Raw genomic sequence first — 13,601 nt, 5'->3', positions numbered from 1 at the left:
TGAAATTTACATATGCTTAATAATTTTACGCAAAACAGCCTTCAGACTTTCCCTATTAATTTCATCGTCTTTTGAATTATGAACATATTTACATCATAAGGGTTTTTTCGTTGTAAGGCTTTCTTTTTTAGTTGATTTTCAGCTAGCAAGACTTATCGTAGATGGCATAATAAGTCACACCCGGACAAGGTCGGGTTATACTGCTAGTATATATATATAGTACATTTGATACTTTGTTCGTTTTTATGTAAATTTTTTGATACTAGCATGAGTTAGACGAATTTTAAAAGCTCTTCGTGTTACTAACCCTCAACTGTTTTCCAAATAAGGGACCTTTTATCCCATATCTTTGAAACTGCAGACGATTTCTTCACAGAAAATGACAACACACTTTATTGCTTATAGTTCAGTACAATTTTCATACAAAGTGTGCAGGATATAGATATTCACACACACACACACTGAGTGTGCATGTATGTGTGTCTGTTTCTGGGTGCAGTCATACTGATACTGCTTCACCAACTGTGGGGTTTTAAGTCATTTAACGCAGAAGTTCAACATACAAAGACCATGGAAACAAAGTATCTTCCTTGAAAAACAACTAAGGGTTGCTACCAGGAAGAGAGTATCTGGCCACCGAACACTGATTCATGAAGTCTCGTCCAAATCAGAGTGGTAAAAGCAGATGCGAAAACAATGATGAACAATAGTAAATATTTTAACATTTTCCCTGCTAATACAAGCTGCAAGACCTAGTGGTTAGAATGCTGTACTTATGATCACAAGATTATGGTTTTGATTGCCATACTAGGTAGTGCGTTATGTTTTTGTGCAAAACACTTCATTTCATGTTGTTATAGGATCATGTTGGCATCTGACTTGTAACACATTGTACAACTGTTCAGGCAACATCAATTTGATGGAGAAAGTGAGCTAATGTACAGCATAAACATTTAATCACTATAAACAAATCGACTGCACAGGTTATTCAGCAAGAAATCACAGAACCGTCTTTCTTGGACTATGAGAGACTACTATTAACAAGGGTTAACCTTGCAAGCCTCACACCAGTTTTAATTGTATTCATTATGGATCCCTATTTTTTAACCCTTTAGCATTTAAACCAGCCATATCAGGTCCAAATATTCTATGTTTCATGTTCAAACCAGCCAGATCTGGCCTCTTGTACCTACCATAAAAAGTAAACAGTTACCTCATCAAAATCTTAAAGCAACAAGATAATGCCTGATTAATTTAAAACAATATGAATAAATAAGTATTACATGACAATAAATCTGAATGCTAAAGGGTTAAAACTGTTTTACAGTCAGGTGTTTTTCTTGATGCCAACTGTTTTAGTTATCTTTTATGACATACAAGAACACATCATACCTATTCTAAAATCACAATACACATAATTATAAAAATAAATCCTTATTATGTTCTTACCATTCTGAAGAACATTAACAATCAAAAGTATGTTCAATAGGATTGCAAACCTGGTTCACTGAGAATGTGCTAGCATTATGACAATGACTAGGCATAATGGGTAGGCCTAAATTATTTTGAGTGAATTTGGTAAATAGAAATTGAAAGAAGCTCATCATATATATGAAGCTATTTACACTTGCTCTAAGAAAATAGCAATGTGTAGTGTTGTTGTTAGTTCTCTTGCAACCAATCATCCACTTGCTTCACATCTTTGAAGCCACTTGACATCTTTGAAGCCACATGGAATACGAGAGCCTTTATTTGAAAAAAGGTTAAGGGTTAGTGATAAGAAGGGCATCAGGCTGTAAAACAATAGGTCAATAACATATTCATCTAACCCACGCAAACAAGAGAAAACAGACCTAAAATGAATGAGGGGTATATTTTAAAACCAATGTGACAGTATTTATGTAAATGCTCAACCAGCTCAATGAAAGAAACCAAGTTTCTTTCAACAAACTTTGCATAGTCTATATAACCACAATTTTTTTTTCTTTTTTGCAATTATTAAACAAATGGGACAGCAGCAGCTTGTTTACAAGCAAAACTCAAAAGAATATGTGCAAGGTGCTGAGTCAGTGTAGACTTAAAATAAAGCTGACTCATGTTATTCAACAATATAAAATACAATAATAATAATGCAATAATATTGATTTCTTTAACTAGATACAAGGCTAAATTTTTCAAAGAGATGAATGAATCAATCTTTGTACTTAACTCCTTATTTTATCAAGTGTGAGGGGGTGAAGGATAAAGTTGGCCCGAAACTGAGGATTTTAAATGAAGGAAGTAAATATGAAGTTTCACGAATTATTATTTTTGTCAACTCACCACCTTACAATACACTAACAATCCTTTCTACTATAGGCACAAGACCTGAAATTTGTTGGGAGGGACCTACTCGATTTCATTGACCCCTGTATTTGACTGGTACTTATTCTACCAACCCCAAAAGGATGAAAAGCAAAGTCAGCCTCGGTGGAATTTGAACAAAGCTAATATGATAGGGGAATGGAGTAATGTAATGAATCAGCAGACTTCATCCAGGTTTCTTGTAGTTAATATAAGTCACAGTTCCTGTAGCTTAAATAAACTATCATCATCATCATTGATTTAATGCTCACTTTTCCATGCTTGTAGACAGAGTTTACTGAGGCAGATTTTTCTATAGCCAGATGTGTTCTATTGCCAATCCTTATTTGTGTCAAGAGAAAGGTAATATTTCCCTATGGTCAAACACATTTTCACAGAAGATTGGAAATGGATAACATTCACTTACATTATGAAATGTCAGGTCAAGGAGATACAAGCATACACACCCTCATACACATGCATACACACACATGTATATCATTATCATCATCATCATTTAATGTCCGTTTTCCATTCTGGCATGGGTTGGACGATTTGACAGGAACTGGCCAGCTGAAGAGCTGCCTGGGCTCCATGTCTGTTTTGGCATGGTTTCTATGGCTGGATGCCCTTCCTAACACACATACATTCATACGTTTGTATGATGGGCTTCTTTCAGTTTCCACTTTACCAACTCCACTACCAAGATTTTAGCTGACCCAGGGTCCAAGATGCCATACAGTGGGACTGAACCTGGAAACATGTGGTTTGGAAGCAAACTTCTTAATCACACACTTGTGCCAGCACCTATGACACATCTGCACCTACAATTAATTGATTTAATTTCAAAATGTTATTGTTAATTTACATGCCATGCAAACATTAATCAAGAATGATAAACATAGTGTTCATGTACAATATGACAGTATTGAAAATAGATTTTTACTTTTGAATATTATTGAAAGAATTTCCACATCTTTTTCTTGAAAAGAATCCATAAATAATCTGATCAGGTCAAACAACAGAGTGGAATGGAATATCTGGAAAAAAATATATACACAATATAAAATATACATAAAAAAGAGAAAAAAAATAAGAAAAAATATACATAATATAAAATAATAAAACCTGTGCCCAGCGTCGCCTTTCTGGCACTTGTGCCTGTGGCATGTGTAAGGACTTTCGAGCGAGATCGTTGCCAGTGCCCCTGGACTGGCTCTTGTGCGGGTAGCACATAAAATACACCATTTGAGCGTGGCCGTTGCCAGTACCGCCTGACTGGCCTTCGTGCCGGTGGCACATAAAAGCACCCACTACACTCTCAGAGTGGTTGGCGTTAGGAAGGGCATCCAGTTGTAGAAGCTCTGCCAAATCAGATTGGAGCCTGGTGTAGCCATCTGGTTTCACCAGTCCTCAGTCAAATCATCCAACCCATGCTAGCATGGAAAGCGGACGTTAAACGATGATGATGATGATGATGATGATGATGAATAATTGTTTCTAATTTAAGTACAAGACGTGCAATTTTGAGGGAAGGGGGCAAGTCAACCACATTGACCCTAGTTCTTGATTGCTATTTAATTTTATTGATCTTGAAAGGGTGAAAAACGAAGATGATTTTAGCGGTATTTGAAAGCAAACTGTAAACTGCTAGAACAAATACCAGCAGCAGCAGCAGGAAGATAAAGAGGGAGGGAGGGGGAGGTGGTAGTGGAAGCAGCATCAACAACAGTAATCACTATCATCACCATTATTGTCATCTACTTTCAGCATGGGTCAACCATGTTGTCACAGTGTAGGTCAGTTCTTACTGTTGGGAGTCACTGACCTCATAAGCAGATGGGAAGATGGTCTTGCTCATCCATTTAATTTTTGGTTTGGTTTCTATGGTCTGCATGCATTTTATCATGGCACCAACATAAAAGGGGTTGTCATGTCCTTGGCAAGATAACCTCACTAGAGCTGGTGTGCAATGGCAAAGCATTCCTCATGACCCTATGCTTTTTTCCACTCATTCAATTACTTTACAGAATGTACTGGGTGCATTTCATTGAGGTACCAGCACTAATGGAGTCTGTCATGTCCTTAATGGGTCAGGACTAAAGGGGCCTCTTTCCCTGTTCCTTTACCAAGCATTTTGCATTGTGTATGAATGCATTTTTATCATGATACCAGTATGAGAAGTTATCTTGTATGCCATAAGAATAAAAAGTACTCACTTCTCTAAAGCTTGTACATTTGCTTAAGATAATGTGTGAGAGAGAGCAATGGCAAGAATATATTTAAAAGAACTAATGTTACTACACAAAAATGCCATGACAGTTGCTTCTGATAGGACCCTATGAAGGAGATACCATGACTCTCTCAGAAATAGTAGGTGTAAAAGATTGGTGGATAGATAACTGGATGTTACTATTTAAATAATAGCACTGCATTTAACGTAGAAAGACAATATATTCAACATTACAGGATAATAAAAAAAGTTGTAAGTGAAAAATCATCATCAAAATCATTTAGCATCCGTTGTCCATGCTGGCATGGGTTGGATGGTTTGACCAGGGCTGGCAAACTGGAAGGCTGCACCAGATTCCAGGCTGATTTGGCATGGTTTCTATGGCTAGATGCCCATCCTAATGCCAACCATTCTGAGAGCATAATGGGCGCTTTTATGTGCCACCGGTACAGGTGCCATCAGTATCTGCCACAACTGCGATTTTACTTGGCTTGCTGGGTCTTCTGAAGCATGACATAATGCCAAAGGTCTCAATCATTGCCTCTGTGAGGCCCAACACTCAAAAGGTGCTTTTTATGTGCCACCAGCATAAGTGCCAACTACATGACACCAGCATCAACCATGACTACGATTTCACTTGACAGGTCTTCTCAAGTACAGCATATCTCCAAAGGTCTTTGTCATCAGTCATTGCCTTTGTGAAGCCCAAAGTTCAAAGATCATGCTTCACCACCTCACCCCATATCTTCCTGGGTCTATCTCTACCACAAGTTTCCTCCACAATTAGAGATCGGCACTTCTTCCCATAGCTGTCCTCATCTATCCACATCACATCTGATGCCTCTTATGCCCAACTTTTCTCTCAACATGCTTACATTCTGTTGAACATGCACACTGACACTGCACATCCAGTGAAGCATACTGGCTTCATTTCTTCCAAGCCAGCGCATGCCCTCGGCTATCACAGCCCATGTTTCACTGCTGTGTAGCACAGCTGTTCACATACAGGCATCATACAATCTGCTTTTCACTCTGAGAGAGAATCCTTTTATCGCCAGCAGAGGTAGGAACTCTCTGCACTTTGCTTAGCCTAAACTTATTCTCACAGCCACGCTCTCAGAGCATCCACCTCTGCTACTCACTTGGTCACCTAGATACCTCTAGCTTACCCATCTGGCAGTTGATGGAGTCTATTTTCTGTACATTTTCAGTGTTTATTGAACTTGTGCATCTTCCACACACACAAAAGCTATTTTCCCTGTTAACCTTCCTCTGATATTACTGCATCTTTTATGTGTCCAAAGCTTACACTAGGGGCATCTTATGGAGTTTCTACCTACACTTTTTCTACAGATTAAGTGGAGCCAACTACCTGAAGGGATTTGTCATTTGTCTGTCTTCCTACTTTCTAAGACTTTGTTTTTTGTTAGGTTAACTCTAAGGCCCCTTGATTCTAGACCTTGCTTCCATACCAAGAACTTCTTCTCTAGTTCTGGTAGTGATTTAGCTATAAGAACAAGGACATGTTCTCACAGATGACTGTAAACGAGGGGCAACACTTGTATAATGGTGATGAGCATTTATAAGTAGACAAAGAGACACAAACACTTACATACACATATACCAACATACATACACACACATGATGGACTTATTTCAAATTCTGTCTACCAAATCCACCCACAAGACTTTGGTTGACCTGTGATGATAGTGGAAGACACAAATAGCTAATATACTGAATCTTTAACAAAATTTTTTTTAAAAACCACTAAGATACTCTAACATTAAAATGTGAGTTCATAAAAAGAAAGCATTCTTCTAATTATTATTAATACATAATACTACTGAATTAAACAGATCATAAATAAAAACATCATATGATAATTTTGAATCCTACTGCCTTCATATCATCTTTCAAACTATTATAACTATGTCTGGGTGATTTGCTAATTAGAAAGCAAATGATGTGAATTAGTCACAAAGTTTCCATTTTCTTAAAATTTTTTATCCCTTCTTATTTCTTCTTCTTCTACCATCATCACCACTTAAATCTATTTTGGATTTCTATCTGTTCACTTTTGGGGAATTAATGATCAGTCATGCTATGTTGATGTATCAAAAATAACTACCCACTAACTAAAAAACCTGGTGATAGGCCACTTACTGGCCCCCACCCTCATCAATTACCTATTAGTTTGATGTAATTCTGGCCTGCTTCCAATCCTGTTGACCTGTTCTACACTTTCTCTTATCTCTACATCTCAACTATTTTTACTAAGAGAATTACTGCTCATCACAAAGTACATCGCTTCAAATTCTCTTTCTAGCTTGTTTTTATTTTATTGCTTTCTTCACTTCTCTTCTACCCTCTCTCTCTCTCTCTGTAAACGCCAAGTCTTCTGGTAATCTCTCAAACATTTAATCATCCATCAAAAAACTATTTTAAGAGATTTGGCCTCTACAGCTCAAGGGAAGGAATTGCAAATGATCGACACAGAGCAGAAAGATCTCTGAGAGCTGCAAAATAACTTTCCTAGTGCTAGTACCACTGTAATGCACCAAAGCTCTTTTAAAAAATGTTTGGAAGTGATTGAGTTAACACACCACTATATAATTATTGGGGCCTTTAGGGGAAGTTATTCTGTTACAAACATTAAGAATATACTTTCATGCTGTATCTTCCTGTGTATCACTACATATAGATGACTAAGTCATGTCACAGCAAGCTTTGCAGGTGTATAAACTTTCCTTCTAGTTTGTCACTGGGGCCCCAAACAAGTATAAAATTCTGAGAGATCCACTAGCAGCCACTAACTTCCTCTAGGAAAATTCTCCCTCTTAGGAATTTTACTGTAGGCTTCAATCTCATCCACTTCCTCCTCCTAATATATAAAACACATTTTATTCTTCTCATCCTCTATATATCACAGTCAACATCCTCATCATTTTATGTCTTCTTTCTATAATAGCATGTGTTGGATGGTTAGACAGGATCAAGATTGAAGGATCACAACTTGTTCCAGAATATCAGTTTTAGCATGGTTCTTATGGTTGAATATCCTCTCTAATGGCTACCACCAGTTTACAGAATGTACTGGGTGCATTATCACAGCACTAGTAATGTCAATTTGTAACTTGTATGATTGAATAGTTTCCTTGCCTGAGAGGTAGATCGTTTTATGTAAGATGTTGAGCAGTTAAAATGTGATAGGAGGAACAGGAACATGTTTTTGGCATGAAAGAGCTTCATGGAAACTCTGCATCATATATGAATGGAGTGGTGTGGCTACAATGCTGCCCAAGAGAGAGGTAGATATGGTGATGATGAAAGATGTGTGTGTGGAAGAGGTAGATCCAGGAAGACATGGGACAAGGTGGTGAAGCATGATCTTAGAATGTTGGGCTTTACGGAAATGATGACAAGTGACCAAGACCTTTGGCAACAAGTTATGCTTGAGAAGACTCATCAAACCAAGTGAAATCGTACTTGTGGCCAATGCCAGCGTCACATAACTGGCACCCATGCCAGTGGCATGTAAAAAGCACCTATTACACTCTTGGAGTGGTTGGCATTTGGAAGGGCATCCAGCCATAGAAACCATGCCAAATCAGACTGGAACCTAGTGCAGCTCTCCAGCTTACCAGTTCCATTCAAACCGTCCAACCCATGCCAGCATGGAAAGTGGATGTTAAATGATGATGATGATGATGACCCATGCCAGCATGAAAAGCGGATGTTAAACAATGATCATGATATATATACATATATATATATAAGAAATTGGGATAGCATAGGAATAAACAATTATGTTATGAACTTCATTAGCTTACAGCTGTTTCTGCTATAAGATGCAAACACAATTATTTATTCCTTTGTCAACCCAAGTTCTTATTAGTGCTCTGTACTTGACTGATGCTTCATTCTGAAGCGTATGTATATTGAGTTCTAACACCAGGTTATTAGTATCACATTGCCTGAACAAAATATTGAAGGAAGTGAGTGAGTAAGTATGTGAGAGTGTGTGTGTGTGTATGCATGCCTGCCTGCCTACCTACCTCTCTCTCTCTTTCAATCTGCATTGCAGACATCTATCTCAGTTCACTTTCTCTTGACCTCTCTGATACTTCAAGTCATCTAACTGGTTATATGCTTCACCAAATTTATGCTAACTACCCCTGGCAGTAAATGCATTTAATCTTTTCACCATCTAAGACATGTCCATTCAAACACTTCACTCGACCAAAAGTCATATTCTCATAAAACTCCAACTGATTGATGTTATATAGTTAAAGAATACTTCCCAAAACACTCAATGAAAATCACATCTCACTAACAGGAAGTCAAATAATCCATCACTGAAATACTGACAGAAATTTCTTAGTCTCTTGCAAAGTTAAGTCTCTATTAGCAATATGGTATACTCCAATTCACTGTATTTTCTGCTCTTATTTCTAATACAAGAAAACACCTAAACTCTACTTTGGTGATCACTTAAACCCAACCATTAACCTGCTTTGACTGTTTGCTTTCCATTCACTGCAATCAATGTGTTCCAGAGCTAATTCTTATCCTTGCAGAACCCTTTAATCTTTCGCTCTCTCTTTTGCTCTTTCAGAATCCATTCTAATCTACAGAAACACATTAAAGTGTGTGTGATTATCATCAAGGACATTCTGACTCTGTCAACTCTTCCCATTCCCAGTAATTTAAAGGCAGTGAAAACAGTTGTAAACAACTTCATTACTTCAAGTCTTTCTCTTTCCCTTCTTTATTGACCACAAATGTAGATTCTATAGAGCCAAACTTGCCCTCCTATTTCATACACCAGCTGTTGCACCTAACATCAGCAAAGCCTTGAACTGTGTCTGACAGAAGAACCTCCAGAGCAGTATACACTGATGAAGCTCTCTCTCTGATCCACATTCAATCAACTCAGGAAAACTTTACGGTTTGGTTATGTCTCTACCATTTCTTTCTATGTATTTATGACCTACTTGCTGCCACTTCTAAAAGCACATATTCTTCATGTAGATGATACCATCTTTCACTTCTCCTTTAATTATGCACAAGTAACCTAGACACCTCATGTCACTTGCACATGCCAATTTGAAAATATCCTTCAATAATGATATAATACCTAGGCACAAAGACGTAACCATTACTCATCAATGAAACAAGACTTGTACTATACTCATCTCCTCTAAACATGAACAATATTTAAATAAAACCTTCAGTCACAATAATTACTTGACCTCACAGTTTCTGATGACCTCATGGTGGCCTTTTGCATATAACACTGCCAAAACTGCATGAAATAGATAAAGTTTTGTTGATTCTACAAAATGCAAAAACTCATACATCTGGGACTACACTGAAAAGAAGGCCCAGATGATTTCTTTCTCCCTCTTTTTTCACTATTATAATGATCTCAACACCTCTGAAACAGCAAGTTGTATACCCACCTCAGCCCAGGTTCACTTGACACACTTGTCCTTCATACAGTGTCTTGTCTCCTAGACCCAACACTATACACACCATCTAATCGTTCATCCCAATAACTGAAATCCATTAGAAATCTGTCCCTCTTCATGTAGATGTCAGGGCTGAATATCAACTACATCAACATCACCAGCTTAAAGAAGTGAGACAAGGGTGACCTGTAAAGATCATGGGAACCCTCACCCTTTTCTCTGAACAATAGCATCAAGCTCACTAGCCTTAAGGAGCCTGCAATGGTCATGGGCACTGCCCCTTGAGTTAGATTCCCCAAAAATCATTATATACATGTGTTGCATTCTTGACGAGATAATTTATCTGCAGTCAGTCGTCACAACTATGATTGCTCATGGCTTAAGCATGACTTTGATAAGCTTTCTCCAAGCTGGTCAGTTTTTCGTTTGGGTTTGCCATTTATTATGATCAATTCCTTTTTGCAATATTTTTGAATCTCAGTCTAGGTCTTCCCTGGTTTCTTTTCCCCTTGCATAGTTAGGAGTAAGGGATTTGTTTGAGGAGTGTTGTTGTCCAACCTGTGTATGCGACCCAACCAATGTAAATTTCTATTAATGAAGATTTCCATCATAGAAGGCAGACCTGCATGCCATAGAATCTCATAAAGAAACAGAAACTTCCCCTTAGAATGAGAGCTTTAAATGAAGATTTTATGAAAGTTTTTAGAAAGTCTAATCATGTAGTAAAATAAGTCACACATGCTGAACTAAAAATACGAAAAATCTAATTAAATAATTGGAAGAGAAAGTATTTTAAGATATTTTTGGTGATACCAATATTGTCTAAAGAATATTGATTTTTATACTTGTATAAAAATAGACAAAATATAATTTATAGACATATTATGAACATATGACACTGAGTAACTAATTCATAGAGTACAAAAAAATAGGTAAGGAGTTGTAATAAAATCAAACCAACCTTCAAATTAAACATGCAACACATCAGAGTAATAACATTATTCAGCTTTTTACCACTGCTTTTCTTTCGGTAATTATGCATATTTTCTACCAAATTTTGAATTATATAGGCACCTGTGAGCAAAACAGAAAGTGAGTGATTAAATATATAATATAAATAAATCATACCATACTTGTATGGTATAATTAAAGAGCTCATTTAAAGATTTAACTTCATCTAATAAATTATTATCATCATCATCATTGTCGTCGTTTAACGTCTGCTTTCCATGCTAGCATGTGTTGGACAATTTGACCAAGGACTGGTGAACCAGAAGGCGACACCAGGCTCCAATCTGATTTGGCAGAGTTTCAACAGCTGGATGCCCTTCCTAATGCCAACCACTTCGAGAGTGTAGTGGGTGCTTTTACGTGCCACCGGCACGAGGGCCAGTCAGGCGGTACTGGCGACGGCCATGCTCGAAATGGTGTATTTTACGTGCCACCTGCACAGGAGCCAGTCCATCGGCACTGGCAACGATCTCGCTCGAATGTCCCTTCACGTGCCACTGGCACAAATGCCAGGGAGGCGACGTTGGTAACGATCAATGGCTACGCTTGAAATGGTGTATTTTACATGTCACATGGACTCTCCTATTGTTTGACATGTGAGAGTTCTGCAATTTCTTGCTGAACATTTACCTGAATGACAATCAATCACAAATGGACACAATCTAGTCACTGGCCCACAGGCATGTGTCTCTGTTCTCTGTACTTTCTACTGCAACTACAACAGCTCCTATTCCTCAAAACTGGTTCACTTGCATCATTCATGCACCCCTCACCAACACATCTTATCTCATGTCACCTTCAATTGTGTGCAGCTCCCACTAGCCCTGCTCTAACCTCTCAGTTCTTTCTCCCCAGCCTCCCACCGGAATCTTCTCTTAGCTCATGTCTTTCCCTGTGTCTATCTGCAACAGTTCAATCAGAACAATAATGCTATCAAACTCACCATCCTTAGACAACTTGCAATGGTCATGGGCAGACTCAGCAAGTGGTAAAAAAACAATGAATGACAATGGAAGCAGCTAATCATGCAGTATTGAATGTATTGAGACACTTAAGTTAATGAATTCTCTATCAATAATATACTTACCAATTTCCTCACCAACATTACTGTGAATAATAACAATAAGTAGAGCCAGCTCCAGAAGGAGACGATCTAGACTTGACTCCAGTCGAATTGCAGTGCTACAAATGTTTTCAAAGAAGCATTTATTTAGAATAGCACGACTGTGACAATTGTACATCTCTTCAAGTTGATTACTCATAATTGCCATATTTGCTTCATTAACTCTAAAAGAAAAATTATAAAAGAAAAAAAAACATTTTTAAATAAAAATTGCACTATGTAGTAAAAAATGCTTAACAAGATTCTCATAAAAAAAAATTACTATCTTTAAATCTCACAACATGAGATATTCAGCAACAGTACTTTGTAGTAAAGATTGTTTGCCAACATAACATGACAGTCCTTGTTTAGGACGCATGTTACTGTAATTTAGCCCCAGATATTGTTTTGAGCTGAGTGGGGGTGCTAGATTCCCTTGTTCGAAAATATAAGGACACAGATCATGTCATATAGCCAGCTGGAGACGATGTCTCCTGGGGCTAAATTACAGCAACATTCTTCTTAAACAAGGACTGCCATGTTATGTTGGCAAACAATCTTTACTTCAAGATTCTCATACTTTGATACTTTGAAAGCCTTTCCACAAGTAAAATGAAATAACTTGACTTTCCTGAAGATATCATCATCATCATCATCATCATCATTTTGCATCCTCTTCCCATGCTGGCATGGTTTCTATGGCTGGATGCCCAAAATACCACTAGTATGTAATGCTTCACCTATAAATATTTCCATCAACCTTAATATATTGGAGGTGAGTGTGCAAGTCTAGTTGGTACAATCAGTGAAGTTGTCTTTCTTAGGGATAGAATAGATTTGTCAGATTTCCAAATCTGAATATAGTTGATATATATAAAGAAAGAAAAAGGCCAATTTGCAGGCATACAATTTCACTATTTTCTAGTATTCGCAAAAACAAGAGAGACTGAAAACACTATCATGCCTGATGAGAAAAGTTAACTGGAAACAGGTTGTAGGATATATGTGATGTATGAGAAGTTTTAAGCAAAATACATAGCAAATGTAGTAATTTTATCATTATGAGGACTGCTAACAGGATTCTGTTAAATAAGAAGTGTCCAATACAAAAGGAACAAAACATATAACCATTGTTGAGAAGCAAAGATCTGTAAGTGATCCACTCCACAAAAGAATCAATTTTTCAAGATTCTTTTATTCTTTTACTTGTTTCAGTCATTTGACTGTGGCCACGCTGGAGCACCGCCTTTAGTCGCACTTATTTTTTGTAAGCCTAGTATTTATTCTATCAGTCTCTTTTGCCAAACCGGTATGTTACAGGGACGTAAACACAGCAGCATCAGTTGTCAAGCAATGTTGGGGGGACAAACACAGACACAGAAACATACATATATATATATATATATATATACACACATATACAATGGGCTTCTTCCAGTT

At 37.4% G+C, this 13,601-nt stretch overlaps 1 protein-coding gene across 2 annotated transcripts in view; it reads right to left on the bottom strand.

Annotated features, from left to right (window-relative positions):
* The window catches only part of LOC106878258 (nucleolar MIF4G domain-containing protein 1), a 49,573-nt gene that overhangs the window by 22,917 nt on the left and 13,055 nt on the right, over positions 1 to 13,601 (bottom strand). For both annotated transcript variants that reach the window (XM_052968014.1, XM_014927434.2), the window contains exons 6-8: positions 12,147 to 12,346; positions 11,010 to 11,122; positions 3,290 to 3,383 (exon numbers count right to left, since the gene is read on the bottom strand). In XM_052968014.1, the coding sequence (XP_052823974.1) occupies positions 3,290 to 3,383; positions 11,010 to 11,122; positions 12,147 to 12,346 (407 nt within the window). The remainder of the gene's footprint in view (positions 1 to 3,289; positions 3,384 to 11,009; positions 11,123 to 12,146; positions 12,347 to 13,601) is intronic.

This window comes from Octopus bimaculoides, chromosome 1 (genome assembly GCF_001194135.2).
Source record: "Octopus bimaculoides isolate UCB-OBI-ISO-001 chromosome 1, ASM119413v2, whole genome shotgun sequence".
NCBI classification, from domain to species: domain Eukaryota; kingdom Metazoa; phylum Mollusca; class Cephalopoda; order Octopoda; family Octopodidae; genus Octopus; species Octopus bimaculoides.
The sequence above is the reverse complement of the archived record's forward strand: the minus strand, read 5'-3'. Positions and strand labels throughout refer to the sequence as shown.